Source organism: Biomphalaria glabrata, chromosome 4 (assembly GCF_947242115.1).
Source record: "Biomphalaria glabrata chromosome 4, xgBioGlab47.1, whole genome shotgun sequence".
NCBI lineage: Eukaryota > Metazoa > Mollusca > Gastropoda > Planorbidae > Biomphalaria > Biomphalaria glabrata.
Window position 1 is genome coordinate 50,228,147 of NC_074714.1, and position 22,720 is coordinate 50,250,866.

Here is a 22,720-nt window from a genome sequence, read left to right on the forward strand (position 1 = left end):
TTATACCTTTGGAGATCATTATCATCATCAAACTCTATTTGACTTTGGGCTCTAATTCTCTTACAAAAGCCCTGGACAGAAACCCTGAAGTTGTGGGAAATGCGCATGTCTCCACACAGGCTATGAACTTGTGAACTTTCCAAACCTGTTGAGATGGAGATCAGCAAGTCTGAGGCTGTCAAACAGAATATATATTAGGGTTACTATCTGTTGAATTTTAATAATAATAATAATAATAATCATTATTGTCTGTAAGGAAATTTGGCTTACAATTTGTGCATTACACCAAACAAAACATTGTAACTATAAAAAAACAAAATGTACATTCACACAAGTCTTACTTATAATTTACATGTGACAAAGTTTATATCAGATTGTTTCTATTTAATGATTTGATTGTCTGGGGAACAAACGAGTGTTTGTGTCTGTTTGTCTTTGCTATCAGTGTCTTGTATCTCTTTTTTGATGGTGAAATCACAAAATCCTGACTCAAAGGTTGAATTTTAGCTTGAGCTGTGCAAAATATGAACCAACAGGACAGTGGCCCATCTTGTTCTGTGCTATAATTGCTTGTTCGGGCCTGCAAAGCCTCTGCTATGAGGATTTGCAGACAGGACAACTCAGGTGCTTTGAGGGTTTTGGGGACATGTCATGGATTAAACCCTGCCATTGAATTAGGGTTTGTGGGATTGGTGGTCAGTACAGAGAATTCCCTTGCTTCTCAGATAGAAGGTCCTTTTTTTTTTAACATCATTTCATGGAACCAAGATGAGCATTAAGAATTTAGTTTGGCATATTTAACATCTAAAGGAAATACTGGAATACAATTGAGTTTACTTACAAGTGCTACTAAAAATAAAGGCAAAATATAATATACATGTATCAGACCGTGCTGGACCAAAGTGAAAACAATTGTTAACATTGACGCAGTAAATCTTTTTTATTTTTTTGGTCTTTAAAACTTGGAAAAAAAAATTCTTATATGAATATGTCCTAGGATATGAAATAAGTCATGACCATTGCATCTGGAACTCTCTTATGTCTTCAATATGATTGTAGTTCTCTGGATACACTAGGTGTTCAACCAAAGTGACTAGGAAATAAAGTTTGACTAGAGCTTTATATGAAGAGCTGCTAAATATTTTGTCTGTAATTTTTTATGCTAGCAGAACTTTTTACTAAAGAATTACATTTATCATAGACTAAACAAGAAAGTGGGTTGTGTAGCTTACTGGCTACTTATCAAAGGGGCTCAACTATCTATCAATCCCAACTAGAGCTGAGCTGTATTTGCTTTAAAGGCAGCAGTGAAACCTTTTCTCAGATACCACTTCCCCCTACATGTCCTCATAGAGATTGGACCATAGCACACTGGGCGTAAAAGATGTTAAGTGCTAAAGCAACTTAAAAAAAAAAAGGTTTATCATAGACTAAGCAAGCAAGTTTCATAGAAGACTAAACAGGAAAGTTTTATTGTAGACTGACTAAGATTTATAGTAGAATAAATTGGAATGTTTTAATCAATAAAGAAAATTGGAAGGTTTCATAGTACAGTTAACAAACTCTATGCTAAATGGTTGGGAGAGCAAATTCTTTGATGTGTAATGTCTTAATGTTTATCGCTCATCTTGATATCATCCATCCATCCATCCATCCCAGTGGCGCTACAGCCCATGGAGGGCTCTGGCCTGCTTTAACACATCCTTCCATTCAGATCTCTCCTGGGCCTTTCATCTCCATGCCCTAACCCCTAGCTGCTTCAGATCTGCTTCCACGTCATCTATCCATCGCATTCGGGGTCTGCCTTTGGGTCGCCTGCTTTTTGGTTTTTGCCTGTATACGATTTTCGCCCCTCTGTTGTCTGACATTCTTTCAAGGTGACCTGCCCAACGTAGTCTGTTCTTTTTTATTTCGTTCACTATTGGTGGGTCTTCATATAATTGATATAACTCATGGTTAGTGCGTGTCCTCCACCCTGTTTCATCCTGTATGGCACCATAGATTTTCCTAAGAATTTTTCTTTCCCAAGTGTTAAGTAAATTTTCAGATGTCTTTGTCAGTGTCCAGGTCTCACTTCCATACATTGCTGCTGGTCTTATTATAGTTTTGTATATTATTTTCTTGGTTTTACTTGAAATCATTTTGCTCTTAAGTAAATGGTGGGTGCTATAAAATGCCCTGTTGCCTGCTGCTATTCTTTCCTTTATTTGTGTTAGTAGGTCATTTTTGAAATTAATAGTACTTCCTAGATATTTGAAAGTTTGGACGTTTTCAAATTCGTGGTCTTTGATTTTGATATTTTGTCCCTCTGTTTGATTGTCTCTTGTCATTGTGATGTACTTGGTTTTACTGTCATTGACCTCAAGTCCTGCTGGTCGAGATGCTTCTTCTAGTTGTATGAAGGCTCTAGCGATGTCAGAGGTTTCTTTACCCAATAAGGCAATGTCATCCACCTAAGCAAGGTATTGTAGAGATTGGCTGTATATCGTCCCTGTTGGTTGTGGACCCATGTTTTCTCTCCTGAAGTAGTTAATAATAGTTCCCCTTGTGTTTATGTGTATATTTCTTGATATCATCTCCTGTCCATATTTGTTCGATAGGTTCTAGCCCACAGAGGTCAGCACTGGACTTTACTCCAGAATGCTGCCAGGTCAATGTGGGATTGTGCCCAATCTGCGCTGTTAAAGATGTACACTGCTGATCAGACAGCTAATGAGCCTGTAATGCTTACCATGAGTACTCTGAGGTCCGTCTTTTGGCAGCCATTCTATGTTGCAGCTGATTACCTTCTGGACATGATGGTCAGTCTTCAGGAGGCCATGGAGAAAAGAGCTGCTCGGGTCTGTTGGACAATATTGAAATATTTTTATTAAAAAAATCAATTTAGACCAAATATCATTGGTCACTAGGGGCAGCATTAAATCAAATTGTATTGAATCTATTGTTTTCTATACACTGCAGTATGGATGTATTTATTAATTTTAGGCTTTGACCAACGTTGACTTATTTTAGTAATATAAAACAATCTATAATCTAGTTAGCTTTAATTGTGAACATTCCAGGCTAGGTACTTTCTTTTCAAACATTTGAATACCGGTATTTTTTGTATGTACATTATGGATTTCTTAGTTTATTTTTTTTAAAACAATATTTAAAAATTATAAGTTTGTATGTTCCAAGTGGCAAATTTTTATGCCTATGAAATGTATAATATTTATGTTAATACAGGCCAGAAGTAAAACTAGGTCACTAGGACAATCTTTTGAATCTTGGGTTGGAGATGTCAAGTCTGAGTATGGAGGGGCTTCTCTAAAGTTTGATCCACTTCTGGATGATACCAACATTCTGGACATGAGATGGACATGCAGGCTTGTGCTGATGACTCTGGAGTTACTTTACCTGGAAGAAAAGTGGGAAAAACTAGTGGACATTGCCATGAGGTTCTGCGCCTTGACCAAGTGAGTACTTAATTTAAGCCTGTAATTGGTTGATAATTACAAAGCATGTTGGTCACATAAATATTGAACTAAGTTTCTGAAATTAAAATTAAATATGTTAGTATACCCTGGTCTGTTTTCTAATAATTACAATTTTATTTTGAAAATTATCTGTGATGATGTCTTTCAAGTTATTAATTAATTGATGGTCATGTGGTAAGCGCTTCAGATTGTCTTCATGAATTTCAGAGTTCTAACCTTGATTACTCCCATCCCCTGCTGTCCTGAAGGAGGTTTGGACTAGAATTCATTATCTTCCTTTCTGTAGGAATTTCCAACACTTACAAAATGAAAAAAAAAGTTAATTATTTAGTAAGTAAAAATTATTTGTAGTAAAAGTTCCCCCTTTCAGACCTTGCTGTTTATAGGGTTATGCTTTTTGGCCAACGGTTAACAAGCAGGGTGTCATGTGGCCAGCACAAAAACCAACCGCCTTTACTTTCCTCCAACTTAAGTCAGGTACCCATTAATTAAAGTTGGTTGGACTCAGGGGCGCCATAAAAAGTCTGAAATTCAAAGTCCCAGTCTTCACTAAGATTCGAACCCAGGGTCTCAGAAGCCAAGCGCTTAACCATATATATTAGAATACAAAAAAAAAACCTGATGAAAAATTTAAAGATTTTATTAATGTCTTAAGCTCTAAGGATAAAAATACATTTGAAATGTTTTACAGTAACATGCATTTTTTCAAATGTTTACAGTAACAGATATGCAGAACAGGTGATTCCTTTGATTATTCAAGCTCAGAGACTGCTAGAAGCCAGAATAAATGAAGCAGGGGGCCCTAAACCACCTCAGCCCCAGTTTCAGCAGCTGCAAGCTCAAATAGGTCATGTAGTCCAGTTCAAGGACTATCTAAAGTCACAGCTAAAGGTTGTCACTGACAAATCAAAGGTGGCATTTATTTATCCTGGGTCACAGATTGACCCAATTGGTCATGGCACCTATACTAGTAAGTTGCAATAAAAACTTTTTCTATTTTTTAAACTTTAAAAAAAAAAGTCATAAAATTAAAGTAAGAAATTAAAACACTAAAAGACTAATATTTAAATAGAAATTTCAATTAACTAGAATATCAAATAAATATAATTATAAAATAAAATATAAAATATAATTTTAAAATTCCAAATAAGTTTTTTAAAGGATTAAATTTCACATACACTTTAGTTCAATAATTTAACTCTTTTGCTTTGACCAAAGTTCTTTTTACATTTAAAATTGGTATTGAGCTTATTTCATATTTCACAGATTTAATAGTTGGGTATTTCTTAGTTTCTTTAGTATTGGAAAAATTCAGAATTTCTTATGACGTTGTCTGGTATTATGTTAGAAAATGATGCCCTGCTTTTGTCATGTGTGCCCCTGGACATTGACATCAGCCTCAAGACATTCAGAGAGACTCTCAGCCAATCACATTACACGGCCCGTGCTCTGCAACACAGCCGAAAACTTCTCTGTCTCTATCTGGCTGGTTTGCAGAATGGTAAGTGAGATTAAATAGAACTTCATTACAATGTTCAACATGCGATACAACAAGTTGTATTTAAGCTCAGAATGGGTTATACAAAGAATATAAAAGTTAATATTGAAGCATGAGATGGATTACATATATTAAATTAACAAAAGGTTATTTCTAAACTGGTTAAAAAAATCTGTTATAATCATAGGAATAATTAAATTCACTTCAAAATGAACCTTTTTATTTTAAGAAAATTTTTTTTTGTAGGAATATTTTTTCAAAAACTAATTAATATTTGGTCACTTTAAGAATTTCAATATGGCAACAATGTAAAAACCAATGGTTTTTTTTTCACGCTGTCAAAAAGTAATTTAGGTATCACACCTAATACATTTTGGTTCCATTAAAATATTTCAATATTATAATGCTGCTATTTTGGTCTTAATTTCATAAATATTGCTTTTTTCCAAAAGTTTTTGAGAAGGGGAAAATTTTTTTGTTTTAACCAATTTGACTGATTGCTCACAGCACAAGAGAGTGCCAGTGGAGGGGAGACCACTCGTGTTGATTTTAAACTGGCTCCTGGTCAGCCCCATCCACCCATGCCACCAGACAAAAATAGCTGGAATTTCTCCACCACTGAAGACATTCTGGTAACTCCAATTGGCAAGTCTCAACTGGGAAATGTCATCAGCTCCTATGAGAAGACTATAGGTCAGCATAGGTTTAGGCATTTATCTTTTAAGACTTCATAAACATAATAGTAATTGCTTGAAATAACTTGTAGACATAATTATTAAACAATCTCATAACCTGTCCTAGGCTTAATTAATGCTATAGAAGAGTTTTCAATAAAAACAGTTTGGTTAAATATCAAACTATTCTTTTCAATATACTAATCAAAAGAAGAAAAAAGATATACCGGTAACAATCAAATAGTCATCATCAATTTTTAAAATCTATCTTATCGTATCTTATCTATCTATATAGAACTCTTAAATTCCAAACATCAGAAAAGCCTCACTGCACAAGCAATGCATGAATTAGGAAATATTTATTTCCATGCCAGAAATACCAAGTAAGTTATCTATTGATTTGGTCAAGATAACATTTTTTTTCTTTTTAAAATATCTTTTTTTTGTTACATTTGTTCGGTCTTTAAGAATTTTATTTCCTAAATTACATTATGCTAATAAAACAAAAAAAGTTCCTTCTTTTGAATTCTAATTATTATGTTGGAAGTTTCAGTTGACTAGTCCAATATCTGAGATGAATTGCACAGTGGTTTCCAGATCAGGCAGCTCTCCATATAGTTTTTCTTTTATAGCTGTGTCTTGGGGCCAATGTCTTGTTCAGGCCTCTTGAATGCAGTTTTGAAGGATATGGTTGGCATTTTCTGGTGACACTCCACAAAAGCAGATTTCATTAGCCCCAATTTTCAGCTTCCAGAACATACATTGTCACATTCTGTTGTGTCTGGTTCTGAGGTCTTTTTTTGTAATTTGTATGATTTCTTGTCCGTTTCTCATTGATTGTACTCACTATTAGTTTCTTTATTTCTTCAGATAGAGTGGAATTTTTATTTGATTCTTGGTTCTCCCACACTTGGCAAGTGTGTCTGCTTTCTCATTTCCTTTTATTTCTGGGATCCATTGGAGAACAGTTTTCTTGCTGTTCTTGAGTTTACATGGGCTGTCTTGAGTTATTTCACGCTTTAGCATCAGTCAGAAACACTGTTTGGTGTATTTTAGTCAAAATCTTCAAAAATATACAATTTTAAATAAAGTTTGCATATTTAAAAAATGTTACAAAATGAGAGAAATGAAATTCATACTATGACAAGCTTTTAGATTTATTAATATTTGTCACAGACTCGTTTGAGACTCAATGTGACATAAAGTGATTTCGTTATCACTTGATAATCTCGTGCCTTTAGCATGGAAAAGTTATCGGTCTGTAACTGACCACAAAGAGAAAACCTCAGTAACATCTTGGCCTTTGTAGAGTAAGGATGTATATGTAGTTCTCAGCTGCAAGATGTACTTTGTGAAGTTTAGTTTATTCTGAACATGGAGTAGTAATTGTATCTTATGATTTTGATATTTGTGCTTTGTGGCTAGATTAACCAAGATATATTTACTAATAAATTCGTCGTCTGCTATTCAAGCATCAAGTTCTGTATCTCTATGTTTGTTGTGATATTTAGTTGTAGCACTCAATAGATCTAGTAGACATATGCAACAACAAATTCTTGTGTGAAGAAGGATATTTAATTAATACACAAGAGGCATTCTTATAATACCAGTAGAGGTATGAAAATAACACAAAGAGCCTTACAATATTTATTTATATTGAAGCTTGAAAAGAGGTGCGGCCTCCACCGAATATTCAGACTATGAAATACTAGCACTAAATTATACAATGTGTTTATGTCAGGGGAAAAATATTTCATTAAGTAAATATTCATGGGAATTATGAAAGCCATTGTCTGATGATTGCTGAGTGTATACTTTTTTGAAGTAATGTCTGATTATATAAGATAGGAAGATAAGATATTTTTCTAGGTTTAAGTTGGATAGAGTTGTTTCCCAGATACTTTTCTCATCTAAATGGCTACCTGACCATCCTCTGACATGCACTGCGGGCTGTTGTCCCTGCCTGCTTTTATCTCAGGCTGTCCTGCAGTAGGTGATGACTACCATACAGTAGTCATCATTTTGAGGAATTGCTGAGTTTTGTAAAACAAGACAAAGAAATAGAGACAATAGATAGGCCAGTAGGGAAACATAAAGGACCCTCAGGAGGGTACCAAACAGAACAAAATTCATTGTATTGGTGTTACGTTTTCATATTGGATGAGACTCTTTAGACATGTAAACGACAAATCACGGTTTATAAATACTTTAATCTTTATTAACACTGAAAACACTTTCTTGTTCATAGTCCTCCATTTCGGTTCTTCTCCCCTTTCAACACGCAATCGCACCATTTCACATTCACACTAAGATGCGCACGTAACACCCCCCCTGTTTAACAAGTTCGATGCACATCGAACGTCCAAAATACAAATCATTGAATATATTATCAGACTATTCCAAGTTAAAACAAATCGGTAACATATAAAAACTATAATGTAATAATTACACAAAATCAAACACAATGTCATGTTAATACCAATACAATTCCAACATGAAATAACAATTATATTCATCACAATAATAATTGTTATTATGAGCAATTGAAACCACTTCTGTTAACATATATCTATAAGTAATCATATTTCTATTAATACAACTCCCCACTCATAATTTTATGCCTGTACAAACACCATCATTCCAGTCGCAATCAAATAGTTAACAAACAAAGTCTATCTTGCTCCATGTATATTGTAGCCTCAACAACATGACCCAGTTTATAACTAACAACACTCCTCATAGGCTACCATAGCTTTAATCCAATGCCATTTACGTCTTAGTATCATCAGGCCTATATAATAATTCCAGTCTTGACGTTTCTTTTTATGTATTTCTACCACATCATTTCGATAATTTTCTTACAAATGTAATTTTAATAGAATAATTATAATCCAACCGAACCACACATAATTAAATACATTGTGCAACATCTACGTATCTACTTTCCAGTATTTATACTCTTTTACAATTCCTATGTAGCCTTTACAAACTTCTATAATGTAGTATCCTTAACCTATATGTATATGTAACAACAATATTTACTTCATTACACATATATTTATTCATTGTAGAATAGAACAATAATTAGTGTCCATCAGTCCTACCTTTTCTAATCATATCTATATAATTCTAACATTATTGACATGCCATCCTTTCCGCTTCCCTCCTTTGCAATGATGTCCCATTGTGATCCTACTACCGAATGATCTAGCTGTACTGTTTTCTAGGCTGCTAATATCCCTCTCTTTTCTCGTATACGCCTCTCCACTATTGTACCTTGATTCCTTAATTCTAATTAACTGTTGACACTGTCTTCTAATATGCCCCCTTCTCCCACAATTAAAGCATAAGATGTATGGACTTGTACGTCTATATGTGGGTTTAAATCGCTTTCCCTGTACCACTGATTGCCTTACTTTACTTTGATTTGGACCCATTCCTATTGCATTGCTTTCTACCTTATCTGTTAATTCTTTCTTCTCGTGCTCTCTGCTACCCATGTCATCTGATGTATGAGATCTTATGTCTTCTTCCACATCCCCATTTCTACCTCGCGTAAACTTTATCCCATAATATTTCTTCCAATTCTCAATCTCCCTTACTGAACATATTTTCACCCCATGAATATTCCCAATAATTAAATCTATCTCACCCTGATCTACAACACAAGCTTCCACTGTCCCCTTAAAATACGGTGTGTCTATACTAACTTTAGCAATCGGTAATTGTACAATATTCCCATTAAACATAACACACTTCCTAGATTCGCCTGTATATTCATGGTCTTCCACTAAATCCTTATTCACTCCAATAATAGTGCTCCCTGTATCCCTGATGGTCTTGGCTGCCTTGTTCCCTACGAATGTCTGAAAAATCTCCAATGTTCCAGTATCAGATGACAATGATAAGCCTTGCTCTATTCTACCTTTCTCCCAGTCCTTTCTTTCCTGTCTGTTTCCTTGATATCTTCCGTTGCGGCTATCATTTTGTCTTTCATATGTACCACTTCTATACTGTCTATCCTGTGTCTCTCTTGTTCTGTGAGAGTTATTCAGTGTCTCACATGTTCTGTTAAAGGCAACTATTTCTTCTATATCACTGCCTCTAGATAATTTCTTCTCGGGATGAGCCACTTTATAAGCCCTTATCAGTCTTACTATGTCTTCTATGGATTTCGGTTTCCTCTCCAACAGAAATATTTTTAATTCCTCCTGACACTCGTACATCACTTTGTCCAGCATGAGAAATGTCTTAAGACTGTCAAAGGTTTTTTCTACCTCAGCAGTTTCTATCCAGTTATCGAAATGGCTGCTCATTTTGTCCAGGAAGGTCTGCGGGTCATCCTCTGGTTCTATCTCACAATTAACAAACTGTTGGCGATAGAAAGCTTCTGTTTTCCCGAAAGTTCGAAGTAGTTGTTCTTTCACAATGCTGTAGTTACCCTGGTTCATACATATTTTTGAGGGCACCTCCGCTGTAAATGATCTCGACAATAAGAATGTCCATTTGTCTTCAGGGTATTCCAATTCTCTCATTTCTATTTCGAACTTCTTCAAAAAAATGTCTATGTCCATTTTGTCTTCGTTGAATATCAAACCTTTATATTTTGCCAGTTTATTCCCTGTAGAGTCACTCTTTCTTTTATCATTCTCTTTTCCTTGGTCTGTTTTTAACCTTTTCTCTGCTGTCTCTTTTTCAAACGCTAATCTTTCTCTTTCAATGGCGACTAATTCGTTTTTCTTCTCCTTTTCAATGGCTATCTTTTCCCTTTCTCTTTTGTCCTCCTTGTCTAATCTTTCCTTTTCTTTTTCTCTTTCTCTTTTGTCCTCCATGTCTAATCTCTCCTTTTCTTTTTCTCTTTCCATCGCTAATCTCTCCTTTTCTTTTTCTCTTTCCATCGCTAATCTCTCCTTTTCTTTTTCTCTTTCCATTGCTAATCTCTCCCTCTCCATCAACCTTTCTTGTACGTACTTTCTTAGTTCTGCCCCTTCCAGCTCCAACAACCTTCCCTCTTCTTTCAACGCTGCTACCTCAGCCTTGTCCGCCATTTTCTATTAATATTAATCAAATTGAATAGTATCCTGTCACTAGATCTAGACTATATAATATGATATCTCTACTGTCTGTTGACAGGAGATCAACTGTGTATAAAGGACTACGTAGGTTTTACCTTTGCGTTGGGCGCCACTTGTTACGTTTTCATATTGGATGAGACTCTTTAGACATGTAAACGACAAATCACGGTTTATAAATACTTTAATCTTTATTAACACTGAAAACACTTTCTTGTTCATAGTCCTCCATTTCGGTTCTTCTCCCCTTTCAACACGCAATCGCACCATTTCACATTCACACTAAGATGCGCACGTAACAATTGGCTTGGATGAATGAAACCTTTTTGGAATAGTTCTATTCACCATTCTTCTTTTCTAAGGGTCTTGTCTTCTTTTTCACATGCAGTGAGCTACCCCCCACAATTGTCTATAATTTAGGAAACATTTACCCATCTAGCTGTTAGAGAAATAATAGAATAACAGCAACTAAGTTTGAAGCAAATCTTTTTGTACTCTCCCTCAGAGCTGCTTTCAAATGGTGGTGCCAGGCTTTAGATAGCATTCTGAACATGAATGATGCCCTGCACTCTTGGCGTGATCAGCTGCAGGATGAGAAAGACATCAGTCGGACACTGCTGGACCGATGTGGCCTCTGGGGCTGTGTCCTGGCTGCAGTCTTGGTGTCTAACATTGCCCAGTAAGTAAAGATCTTAGTTTTCTTTCACACTATTTTGGGCTCCCATTTTTATGTTAACTCTTGTGACCATCTTTCTTCTCATAGATATATTCTAACAGTTGAGCTTGGACTGAGAATTGAAAGCTGTCTTCTCTCAGGATATTTGTTTAAGGTAATGGATGGTGACAAATGCTACCTCAACTGTGAAAATTATTAGGACCTTAAGTCTAAATCATATCATAATATAAAATACATAAATTAAAAACACCTAGTCAAGTTTTGGTAATAGTTTGGTTCTTATATGTGTACCAATAGAGACAAGAAGCAGTGTGAAGTTCTAGATAAAATAAAAAACCACAGAATTTGGATTCTTTGTGAAATGTCAAGGGCAGCTGAGGGATTTTGACTTGATTAAAAACTGCTGAATGTATTTTAAATTCATGTTAAAGAATCAATATTTCTAATTCTAAATAAGTCAAAATAATTCTACCAGTTATATGGGCAACAATCCTCCTTAATAACTCTTCAAGGGGAAAAATTCAGGAAAGTATATATGGTGAATGCATTAAATTTTGTAATTTATTTATAGCTCCAATGGGTGGACTTAATTGGCAATACAAACCTGTGGATGGGAAATCAGTTTAACTACTTGGATGTATTAGGGTTTACATAATTAACTCTTTCTCTCCATAATTATTTACCACATTCTGGTGGAATCAACACTGGTATCGTCAGTTAGGAGAGAAAGAGTTAATTACAGCTACAGAAAGATGAATGTTTTCCTCTTTAATTAGTCATATAAAAAAACTAACAATTGTTTCCAAGGCCCTGTTTCGAGCATCACTACCACACCCAGTCTCAGACAGGGACTATGCCATGTACAATGTTGGTCAAGGATGTGAGGTGGAGCAGCTTGTGCCTGGCATTGACTTTATGTCGGACAGATTCCGCTGTGATGGACGGCAGTTGGTGGCAGCGTTGAAGTATGTGACTGAAGAGCTTTCACGATCACAGCACAATCTTTTTGTAAGTTGACAATCACAGCACAATCTTTTTGTAAATTGACAATCACAGCACAATCGTTTTGTAAGTTTATAATCACAGCACAATCATTTTGTAAGTTGATAATCACAACATAATCTGTTTTTTAAGTTGACAATGACAGCTCAATTTTTTTTGTAAGCTGCCTCTCACAGCACAATTTTTTGTAAATAAACTGTTTTTTTCTTAACATTTCCACAAAAAGCGGTTTAATAGATTAAATATGTACTTAAAATAGATACTTTTGTACCATTTTTAGAACACAAACTGTATTTATTAAACGTTAAAATGTATTTCTATGTAAAGAACTCTTTCTCTCTAAATCCATATACTATAAAAACATTACAAATTGTAACATTATATGTCATAGAATCAAATCAGTAAATATATATATATTTATATTTTGACATGATAAAAACAATGAATGAACAAACAATGAAAACATACATTTTTTTTTATTAGGTACTTCCATTGCTTACACTGTATCAGTATTTCACTACTTACATCTGCCGAGACCTGCAGAGATCTGTGGATTGTCGTATTCTCAGACTTCAAGTGTTGACTGAGCTTAAGTTTTTTTCAGAGGCTATTCTTGTACTTCAGCGGCTGCTGAATGGGGAGCGTCTGCCGCAGAATGGTGGCACAGGTTTCAGACCAATAGAGAAACAAGCTAGCATCCTGAAATTCTTAACTGACAAGCTAATTTCTGACCCTCGTAATTCAAAGGTGAGATCTACTATCTACTATCTTATCTTATCTTATAAATTACAAACGTTACTTTAAAAAAGAAGACAGTTATGTCCTAAGCGTTTCATGTGTCAATCTAGTCATGGCTGTTAATTAATGACTTAAACTCTGCTAGGTCTTTGGTTTTCCTGGCTGATTCAGGCAACACATTCCATTCTCTAATGGCACTAGGGAAGAAGGAGTACTTGTACAAACTTGTTAAGAATAATTTGAAATTTGAAGAAGAAATGAAATAAGACATTGATTCTTCATTATATGTACCATTAGTATGTCTCAAAATATGTGACACCATATTTCATGTTTTTGTGTTTTAAATTAGGTTATCGGCTTAGTGTTAGAAATGAAACTGACACCCAGTCTTAGCATTCTCTTTGGACCACACCTAACTTGTCAGCTAAGTTTAGCCCATGCTCATCTGCTCAGCACAATAGCCAGCACACTTCCTGTCTTGCCTCAAAGTGAAGAAATGTAAGTAGGTTGTGTCCCTTGAGACAAAACTCTAGGTCAGTGCTCACCCAGAATGTTGAATAGAAACTATTGATGTTATTCCATATTGAAAAGAAATTTTAGTTAACAAATCATAAGATTATTATCTACTTCTCTGCTCATTGAAACATTGATGACAATATTACCTTGGAATAGGAGCCATGATGGCTAAATGATAAAACACTTGTCTTCTGAATTTAGAATGTTCTTCCAGCCTACATGAGAAAATAAAGGCGGTTGTTCATTGTGCTGGACACATGACACCCTAATTGACATTATTGGCAATGAAACAGTGGGACTTAACATTAACTGGCCTTTGATATTTACACCAACTGACCTTAAAATTTTATACCAACTGACCTTTGAACTAGACCTATGGCCTACATGGGAAACTTACATCAATTGACATATGAACTGCTATAGAACTTAAATTTTCTTTATTTATTTTTATTAACATTGCAAATGTCAGAAGATTAACTCATTCGCTACTATTACAATAGAAAGTCGTGTCTACAGTAGAATACTAATGCAATAGAAAGTTATTGGCAATGGGTTAAACGTTCTTGTAGGAAGACCTTTTTATATCATTATATCTCAAAAAGCCAAAAAGTTTAGAGATGTAGATCTTTGTTGTTTTTTTTAAATACAACGATGCTACTTACTCTAGAAATTGAGTAGTTTTAAAGCTTGTTTTTATTTTTTAGATATTAAAAGTATATATTTTTAAAATCTAGATATAGATATATTGCTCTGTTTTTGTGTTTTTGTTGCTTTTTGTATTTCTTTTTTTTTTTTTTTGTAATATGTGAATTTAAACAAAAAAAAAGGTGTTTGTTTATAGTACCCTTGTTTGCTTAGGACTTTTTAAAACTGGATATAGCATGGATTAATCTTGTTAATTTTTTCAATACTTATTTATGTGTATTCCTAGTAGTGTAACTCTCCACCTTTTCGTCCCTGAGTTTTATTTTTATACAATGTGTGTCATTTACAGGATTCTGTATCATAAGATGGATAAGCACTTCACTAAAACATTCAAGTTAAGCACCTTTACAACTTCACAGTCTAACATTAAAACAAGTAAGAGACAAGTCGGGGGCGAAAATCAGGCTTTTGGAACAATTTAGCCAAAGACAGTAGTTCCTTATATATATGTATATGTTTCATTGATGTATTCTGCTTTGCATAATCATGGCATGATTTGTTGTTTTATTCTTTGTTATGTTTTCGTGAATAAGAATTATATTTAAGAAAACTGATAAAGTTTATATACAGAATACAAATCTCTTTTTTTTTTATGTAAAGTCAACACAATTTTTTGCAGGTCAAAAACCAGAAGAGTCTGATGCTACTGCCCAGCAGTCACTCATAGATGGCAGCCTGAGTAATGTCCTGGAAGATTTGAAAGCCAACTTGTTGTCTGGTGCTGAACAAATAGTCAACACACTAGCAGACATCATAAAAATGAATGCAGAGCAAGAAAAACAAGGTAAGTCACTCTAATTTTTTTTTAAACTTATGGCAGTTTATTAGGCCAATGAAGTTTTTAATGCATTGAGTGTCCTGGCCCTATCAGCTTAGCCATTACATTTTTTTTTTTAGAAATAGGCTTTTCCATCTAACTTTCATGCTTATAGCATGCTCAGAGCACTATGGTTCAATCCCATTTGTGGACCAGTGGAGGAGGGGGTATCTGGGAGAAGGTTTTCTGCTCAAGTCTGGTGTTGAACCTCAAATCCCCTTGATAAGTAGCGAAGCCAAGCCCAAGCATACTTAGTATATGTTTCCCAGTGTTGACTTACAATGACTTCTGTTGTATTCACTTCTGTTGGAAGGTTTAGAGAGTATGTCTGCTGCTGAGTTGGAGATAGTGATCAGATGTAAACTGGAACAAGCTTACATTGCCAGACAAAGACATCATGCACCATTGGCAGCTCGTAGAGCTCTGAGTGCTCTTAAACTCATACAGAAAGCAGCCATCTTGCAACCCAGAAAGCCACAACCACCCCCACCCAGGTATAATCTAGGTTTAAGAGGTACATCAGTAGAATTGATCACACTGACATATGTTGAAAATATCATAATATTTTTAGTTACATCTTCAGTTAAAAATTAATGTTTCAAATACAAGTTAACATCCAAACTTGAATGGGAGTCTTTTTGTGTGTGTGTGTGTGTGTGTGTAAAAACTTCAATGAAAGTTGTTAACAGTCCCGCAGCCGCAAATGTTATACCCAAAGTTTTAATTATTTTACTTTTTAATGATTGATTATTTGTATTGATATGCCTGAATACAGTAGTAAATTGCACCGTATTCTAGATTTATGGTACATTATAAGAAATTCTAAACATTTCTAAATATTTTTAATTTGAAATAACCTTTTTTAAATTGGTATTAAAATTAAACTTGATAATGGGTACATTAAATATGTTACGAAAAATATTCATAGGTATTGTTTTACTATTCCTACAGTTGCCAAGGTGGCAGAAGATTAAAATAGAAAATACTGCAGTTTTTGAAGAATAACTTTATCTTATTTTTCACATTGAATTATAAAAAAAAATATGTGTGTAATGCTGAAATAAAATTATGGCTGAGAAATCTGCATTTATTTCCATCTAAAGTCTAGGTGTGAATTTCACTTCTGCTGTCAGTTACTACTTACATCTTACACCTCCCCTAACTTAAAAAACAAACAATTTATCCAGTAAAAAGGTAAATCTATTAATAGGCTTATAGTAAAGGTAAAAAAGTAATGCCTGTCAAACCTTGCAATCTATGGAGTCAGATGATTTAAAGTTCAGTTTCTAAGGCCATTGGTTAAGGAGGGTGTCATATGTCCAGTACAATGACCAACTGCCTTTCCTTCACCGTATCAGGTACCTATTAAAGTATTAGAGTTGGGTGGACTCAGGGGTGTCCTAATAATCCTGTAGCTAAAACCCCTAGTTTTGGAAGCCAAGCATTTTACCACTTGGCCACTATGCTTTGAAGATAGGCTTATACACTAGGCAAATATTTTGTCAGAAGCAGACCTAAGGAGTTTGGCTATTTAAAAAACAACAACAACAAACTAGCTTTAAATTGAGTACAAGGTGTATTTAAAAATGTTATAAATAAATTATGATATTTATGTTTAAAATAAAAAAAAACAAAATAAAACTATTTCAGAGCTGATCGTACAAATACTGGGAGGTAACTCTTACCATTTCTTTTTACACCAATATATCTAACTTCCCTTGTTTTTTACATTTTGTATTTATTGTAGTTTTTCCTTTTCCTATGTCATTTAATATTTTTATTTTCAAAATATTTGTAATGTACCGTAGTTATTTATAGCAATGTATGTGTATATATATCTTGCCATACAATTTTTCTGACTTTTTTTTTCATTCTTCCTTTCATTATTCAGAATGATTTAGATTAGTCTTGTTTTTACAATGGCCAAATTTATTTATTTTGTATTTAGAATTTTGGCTATACATATTTTTATTTTGGCTCTATGTATTCACTTTATGGTTGTATCTTTTGTTCTTGTAGTTTCATTTTCCAGTTCATTGCATTTTACTTTTTTTTTTTTTTTTATATTGATGAACCTTAATATTTTAGTAATGCAGACTTTCATAGTAATTCAATTCATAGTAATTCAATGTAGAGGTACCTTTGTAGTTTTAGAATAATTCTTGAGATATTTCAAACTAAATCTAGCATTTAGTAACACCAGTTTATGTTGAATAAAACAGTAGAACAGTTAAACACCAAGTTTACCACATTCACTAGCAGTCACATTTTTGTCTGAGAAATTTATAAAATGTCATAAGCCACTATGGTTTTATTTTAAAAATTCAACATTAAAAGTATTCATTATCTATAAGGGCTATACATGATATAAAATATCACAGACCATGTCTATGAAATATTTCTATAGCCTCATTTTCATACTGTTTTTGAAATTCCCCCCCCCCCCCCCCCCTTGCAATTAAAAAAATCTTACTTCTTTTGAAAAGTTTACAACTTTAATTGGAAGATTATTCTTTAACTTTAAAAATTGCACAATTCTTTTTAAATTATTATTATTATTTTTTTTTAGTATTAATATTTGTTGTAGTCAACTTGTAGTAAACATTTATATTTTACTATTTAACTTATATAATGGATAATATTTGAAAGCTTAATCTTTTAGATATGATTCCATTTTTTTTTCTGAGTTATTTTTCTTTCTGTAAATTTTTCTTCTTTCTTCATTTCTGAAGTAAAAATTTTGTATGGAACTTCAGGACATTAACTCATTACTTTGAATAAACTATAATAAGTGTTTCACAAAATATGAATATACATACAAAAAAATACAGCATAAAATGTAATTATTGTAAAATGAACACTGCATTTCTAAACTTGTTAACTCCCTTATTTAGCCAGTTTTGTTATGCTCCAGTGAAGACCTAACACTCATGTGACACTCTCACAGCTGCTCAGCATTCAAAATTCTCTAAAAAAAATTTGATTAACACTTGACGTTTATATCTTTAATTTACAAGGAAGAAGATTTTGTTGAGTCTCAAATCTTGAGCTTTCTTATTGTCACTTCCCTGACTGCTCCATTTGTCTCGAACCTAAACTTGTCATTATTTCCTGTCTTAACTCTTTTGGTTCCAAGATTTCTTCTCACAAACTATTTCCTTATTCTAGTGGCTATGTATCCTAGCCTGCTTTATTTCTGTTAACACCATTAATATCTTTTTGCTTATTTGATGCACAGACCTTCATCCATGAAGGATACTCAAATAAAAAGTGCCAGGAAGTACTCAGAAGCAAAACTAATGGAACCAGAAACTGCGAAATTCCAATACCAGAACCTCCAGGCAAGGTCAAGGCTAGATGCCAGACTATGGCTACAGTGTCGACTGGATCTAATTAGCAGTTTATTGTTGGAGATAAGAGGGATGGGAGAAGTGAAAGGTAACCTTGACAACCATGTGCCACTTTCTCAAATTTTTGTTCTCAACCTTTCATTATTCTAACACTCTCCATAGAGATAGGACATAGTCAACTTCCACAGCCTTTTCCCAGTTAGTGCTCTTGGATTTTAGGTCTTCTAAAAAATGGTTATATGTGGACGGCTCTGTTTTCGCTTTCCTCTTTTTGGCTTCCATGTTATGACTATTATAAGTAAACCTATTTTGTCTTGCCTAAGGATATGTCTCATGAATCTCATCCAAAGTTTGGTCACCATTTCACTCAGGGGACGAGTCCCAGTGCAAGAACATACTCTTTTGGTGACAAGATCTTGGTACGTTGATCAGAGGATCCTTCTCAGTCATCACTGTTGGGCCACTTTTTGTCTCTTTTCTACCTTTAGGGATGATGTGGGACAATGATTGTATTGAGAAGATAAATCTTGGTCTCCAGGCTGTTTGATTTGTTTGCTGTAGTGTTTGAGATGATGGCTCCTGCTTTCCCTATCCAAATCCAACTTGTTCCCATAGATCAGTGATTCTCACCTTTTATGCTTCGCGACCCCTTTTTACAATCCCACACTCTGCCATGACCCCCCCCCCCCCCACACACACACATACAGCAATAGACAATAACAATCCATATTTTCGATGGTCTTAGGCGACCCCTGGCAAATCGTCAATCGACCCCAAGGGGGTCCCAACCCACAGGTTGAAAACCCCTCCCATAGATGAACTCCAAAAACTGCTCTGGACTTTGCTTCCAATCACTTCCCACTAACATTGACATGCTCAGTTTATGGGCTTTACATCAAGCAATACAATTCAACTCTTCGCTTGTATGGTAAGACATTCTGTAATATCCTAATTTCACACCAATAGAGAGTTTTCCACCAATGACCACCTTATTGTAAGTCATAATCTGCCATACTCGATCTAATCATTTGACTTGTATCTTTATAACAAAGAACGACATACAATGTTTTGGTGGGGAATAGGTCAAAATATTAGATTGTTTGATGCACTTCAGACTGTATTTACTATGGTCCCTAGTTTAAATCCTATCTTTTGTCTTTCTGGAAGCTTGAACTGTAATTTCTGAAGAAACATCAAATGCTTGTTAAACACAAAATTTTGGTTTAGTCAAGTGATGTATAAACTATTTTGTTCTTCTAGCTTTAAATACCGTTCCAATTGCTATGATGGTCAAGCCTCCTATTTACCTGTACCTTAAAAATATAGATTTTGCTAAAATTTAAAAGCTTTGCATTGCAAATAAATTTTTGTTGATAATGATTTGACAACTGTCCAGCCTATCACTTTCCTCCATCTAGATCAGAGCAATAAGTCTGTATCAGACTTGGTTGACTGCAGGCAGTACTGTGTGGAGGGAATCAGGGAAGCAGAAGTCTGTGGTGACAAGGAGTCCCAAGCACATTTTTATTTCTATTCTGCCCAACTGAACATTCTAGAAGGCAAAAGTCTGGAGCATACAATCTCATTGATTGAGGTTAGTGATTGTAAAGTCTGTAATGGAGAACTGTAGCTGTGATTTAGCTCTAAGAAGATGGCATCTAATTCACAATCAATTTTTCTATTATTACATTTGAGATGTTTTGGTATTTCATTCCGACTTGATGATCATTACATCCTAGCTCAAACTTCTCAGGAGGGTGAGAGACTGCAGCAAGCAGGATTTAAACCCCTTTTTTTTCTAATCTTATTTATCTTTTTTAGAAATGATAATACGGATAAATTTTTAGACAAACAAAGAAAATAACTGTCAGGTGCCCATAGATTCTCCAACAGTTTTTGATAACTTTGAATTTTTAAATTTTTTTTTACAATAAACAAAAATCTTTTTCCCTTCAGCAATAAAAATAACCGCTTCTTTAATGGTGCAGTACTGCATAATGCATATTTTACAACAATCTTTATTTTTTGAAAGTCAATTAATTTCTTAGCTTTCATATTTTCAAAATGAACATATGTGCATTCAATTTTCACTTATCATTGGTTTCTATTTTAATACCTGATCCTACAGAATTTTCAGAAAATGAGAAAAGAAAATTGTCTTGGGTCATTTCTTGTAAATGTAATTAAGTAAAAGATTTGAAGAAGAGCCTTTTTTAAAAACTTTATATTGAAGTCTAATACAGAAAGGAAAATATTTCTCGAATTGTGTTTGATTTGTTTTCAGAATGCCTTAGAGCTGCTAAACCAGTTACCTCAACTCTCGACTGAAGGAAAATTACTTCTAGTGACTTCTATAGTTTTGAAAGCAGATCTACAAGCTTCTACTATGAAAAAGTCTGAGTTTCACATTTCTACTGAAAAAATATTACAAGTTTATCTTGCTGCTCAGAAAATTATTCTCAAAGAGGTGATGTATTTTCTTTTTTTTTTTAAATTTTCACATTGATTTCAATTAAACACATTATTGTTGATGTATTTATTTCTGTGAGACATCATATTTCCAATAGTCAATAAGCTCATTACATTTCTGTTCCAATTAAAGGACAAAATATCTCCCCTTTTTCAACAATATAAAATGACAGTGTATGTGGCCCTTCCAATTGATATATAAAGACAGAGTTATTAGACCTTCAAGAAACATTCATTGACAATATTGAATGATAGTGTCTAGCTCACTATCAAGACACTATCGAGACACTATCTTTAAACTATCTTTTAACATTTTACCTTTCTTTTTTTATTTGACTTTCTCACTCTTCACTAATAGAAATAAAAAAATATTATAAAAATGTATATGTGCTGTTGCACGCAAAATAATACATACATATGTGACAATTCATGCACTGAACTACATTTTAAACCACTCTTGTCAAATCAATATCTGTACTAATTAAACACTTTTCACAGTTATCTCCCATTTTGTTGGATACTAAATGAATGATAACATATATATTTATATATTTTTTTATTGTTTAACATTTATTTTATTTGTTATCTTTTCTGGCTTCCAGATGGAGGACCTGGGAGAAAAAGTGGAGCATTATTTCCCTAAAGGCCAGCTTGACCATCACTCAAGCCCCATTAGCCCTATCCAGAATATCTATTTTACCCACCTTCCGACTTTGTCTCAAGTCAAGCTCAGGATCGGTCATACTCTTACCAGGATTGCTGTCCACAAAATCAAGAATGAGTAAGTAGCTGTTTTAGTACATTGAAAAATTAAACAGTAGCATTTTTTACTTTATTAAAAAGAAATTAAATTTAGCTTACCAATTACAGAAAAAATTGGGGGCTTATAGAATAATAATAAAAAAAAAATTTTATGGTCAGATATAATATCAGAAAGTATGAATCAAATGAATGCTAATTTGATCATAATAAATCTTATGTGTGATCAAAAGTGTCTAGCTCACTATCAAGACATTATTATCAATTTTTTTTAATACACTAACATTTACCTTTCTTCTTCTTTTTTTTTGTTTGTATCCATCATTTGCTAACTCTACACTCACATGGAAATAACACAAATTTATATGCAAATATATTTTTTTTCAAATCCTACTATTAGCCAACACTTTCATCGTATTCAAAGGAGGTTTTTTAAAAATATTTGAATTCTTTAATTTGACAATTTTTCATTTTCTCATTGAGCTGAAATAAATTTTTAAACATTTTATTGAAATTTCAGAAATCACTTATTTAATCATTGAATTGATACAATTTTTCTTTTTTATATGCAGAGAGAAGTTAAAATTGGGGGACATTTTATTTTTGATTCATTTAGATACTTTTTATAGATCTAGATCTATATATACTTGACCTTTGTTATATGACCTGTTAGCTAAGTTCTTAGAGCATAATGCAAATAACGCCAATGTCATGGGTTCGGTCCCAATATTGGCCTTTTTTTTCTCTTCTTTATTTTCAATGACATAAATTATGATTGTTTCATTTACTATATTATATGAACAAAAGTAGGATCTCATGTTTAGTTGACTATATTGTATGAACAAAAGTAGGATCTTATGTTTAGTTGACTATATTATATGAACAAAAGTAGGATCTTATGTTTAGTTGACTATATTATATGAACAAAAGTAGGATCTCATGTTTAGTTGACTAAATTATATGAA

At 33.7% G+C, this 22,720-nt stretch overlaps 1 protein-coding gene across 7 annotated transcripts in view; it reads left to right on the plus strand.

The window, feature by feature from the left end:
• Positions 1-22,720, plus strand: part of LOC106073515 (cilia- and flagella-associated protein 54-like) — a 68,498-nt gene that overhangs the window by 31,094 nt on the left and 14,684 nt on the right. For 6 of the 7 annotated variants that reach the window (XM_056027728.1, XM_056027723.1, XM_056027726.1 and 3 more), the window contains 19 exons: positions 2,601-2,840; positions 3,229-3,458; positions 4,199-4,449; positions 4,828-4,980; positions 5,485-5,670; positions 5,947-6,034; positions 11,229-11,402; positions 11,487-11,553; positions 12,207-12,407; positions 12,885-13,148; positions 13,489-13,637; positions 14,650-14,735; positions 14,980-15,144; positions 15,491-15,671; positions 16,828-16,851; positions 18,416-18,615; positions 19,946-20,121; positions 20,812-20,994; positions 21,599-21,777. In XM_056027728.1, coding sequence (XP_055883703.1) covers positions 2,601-2,840; positions 3,229-3,458; positions 4,199-4,449; positions 4,828-4,980; positions 5,485-5,670; positions 5,947-6,034; positions 11,229-11,402; positions 11,487-11,553; positions 12,207-12,407; positions 12,885-13,148; positions 13,489-13,637; positions 14,650-14,735; positions 14,980-15,144; positions 15,491-15,671; positions 16,828-16,851; positions 18,416-18,615; positions 19,946-20,121; positions 20,812-20,994; positions 21,599-21,777 — 3,197 coding nt within the window. The remainder of the gene's footprint in view (positions 1-2,600; positions 2,841-3,228; positions 3,459-4,198; positions 4,450-4,827; positions 4,981-5,484; positions 5,671-5,946; positions 6,035-11,228; positions 11,403-11,486; positions 11,554-12,206; positions 12,408-12,884; positions 13,149-13,488; positions 13,638-14,649; positions 14,736-14,979; positions 15,145-15,490; positions 15,672-16,827; positions 16,852-18,415; positions 18,616-19,945; positions 20,122-20,811; positions 20,995-21,598; positions 21,778-22,720) is intronic. The other variant, XM_056027727.1, reaches the window with a different exon arrangement.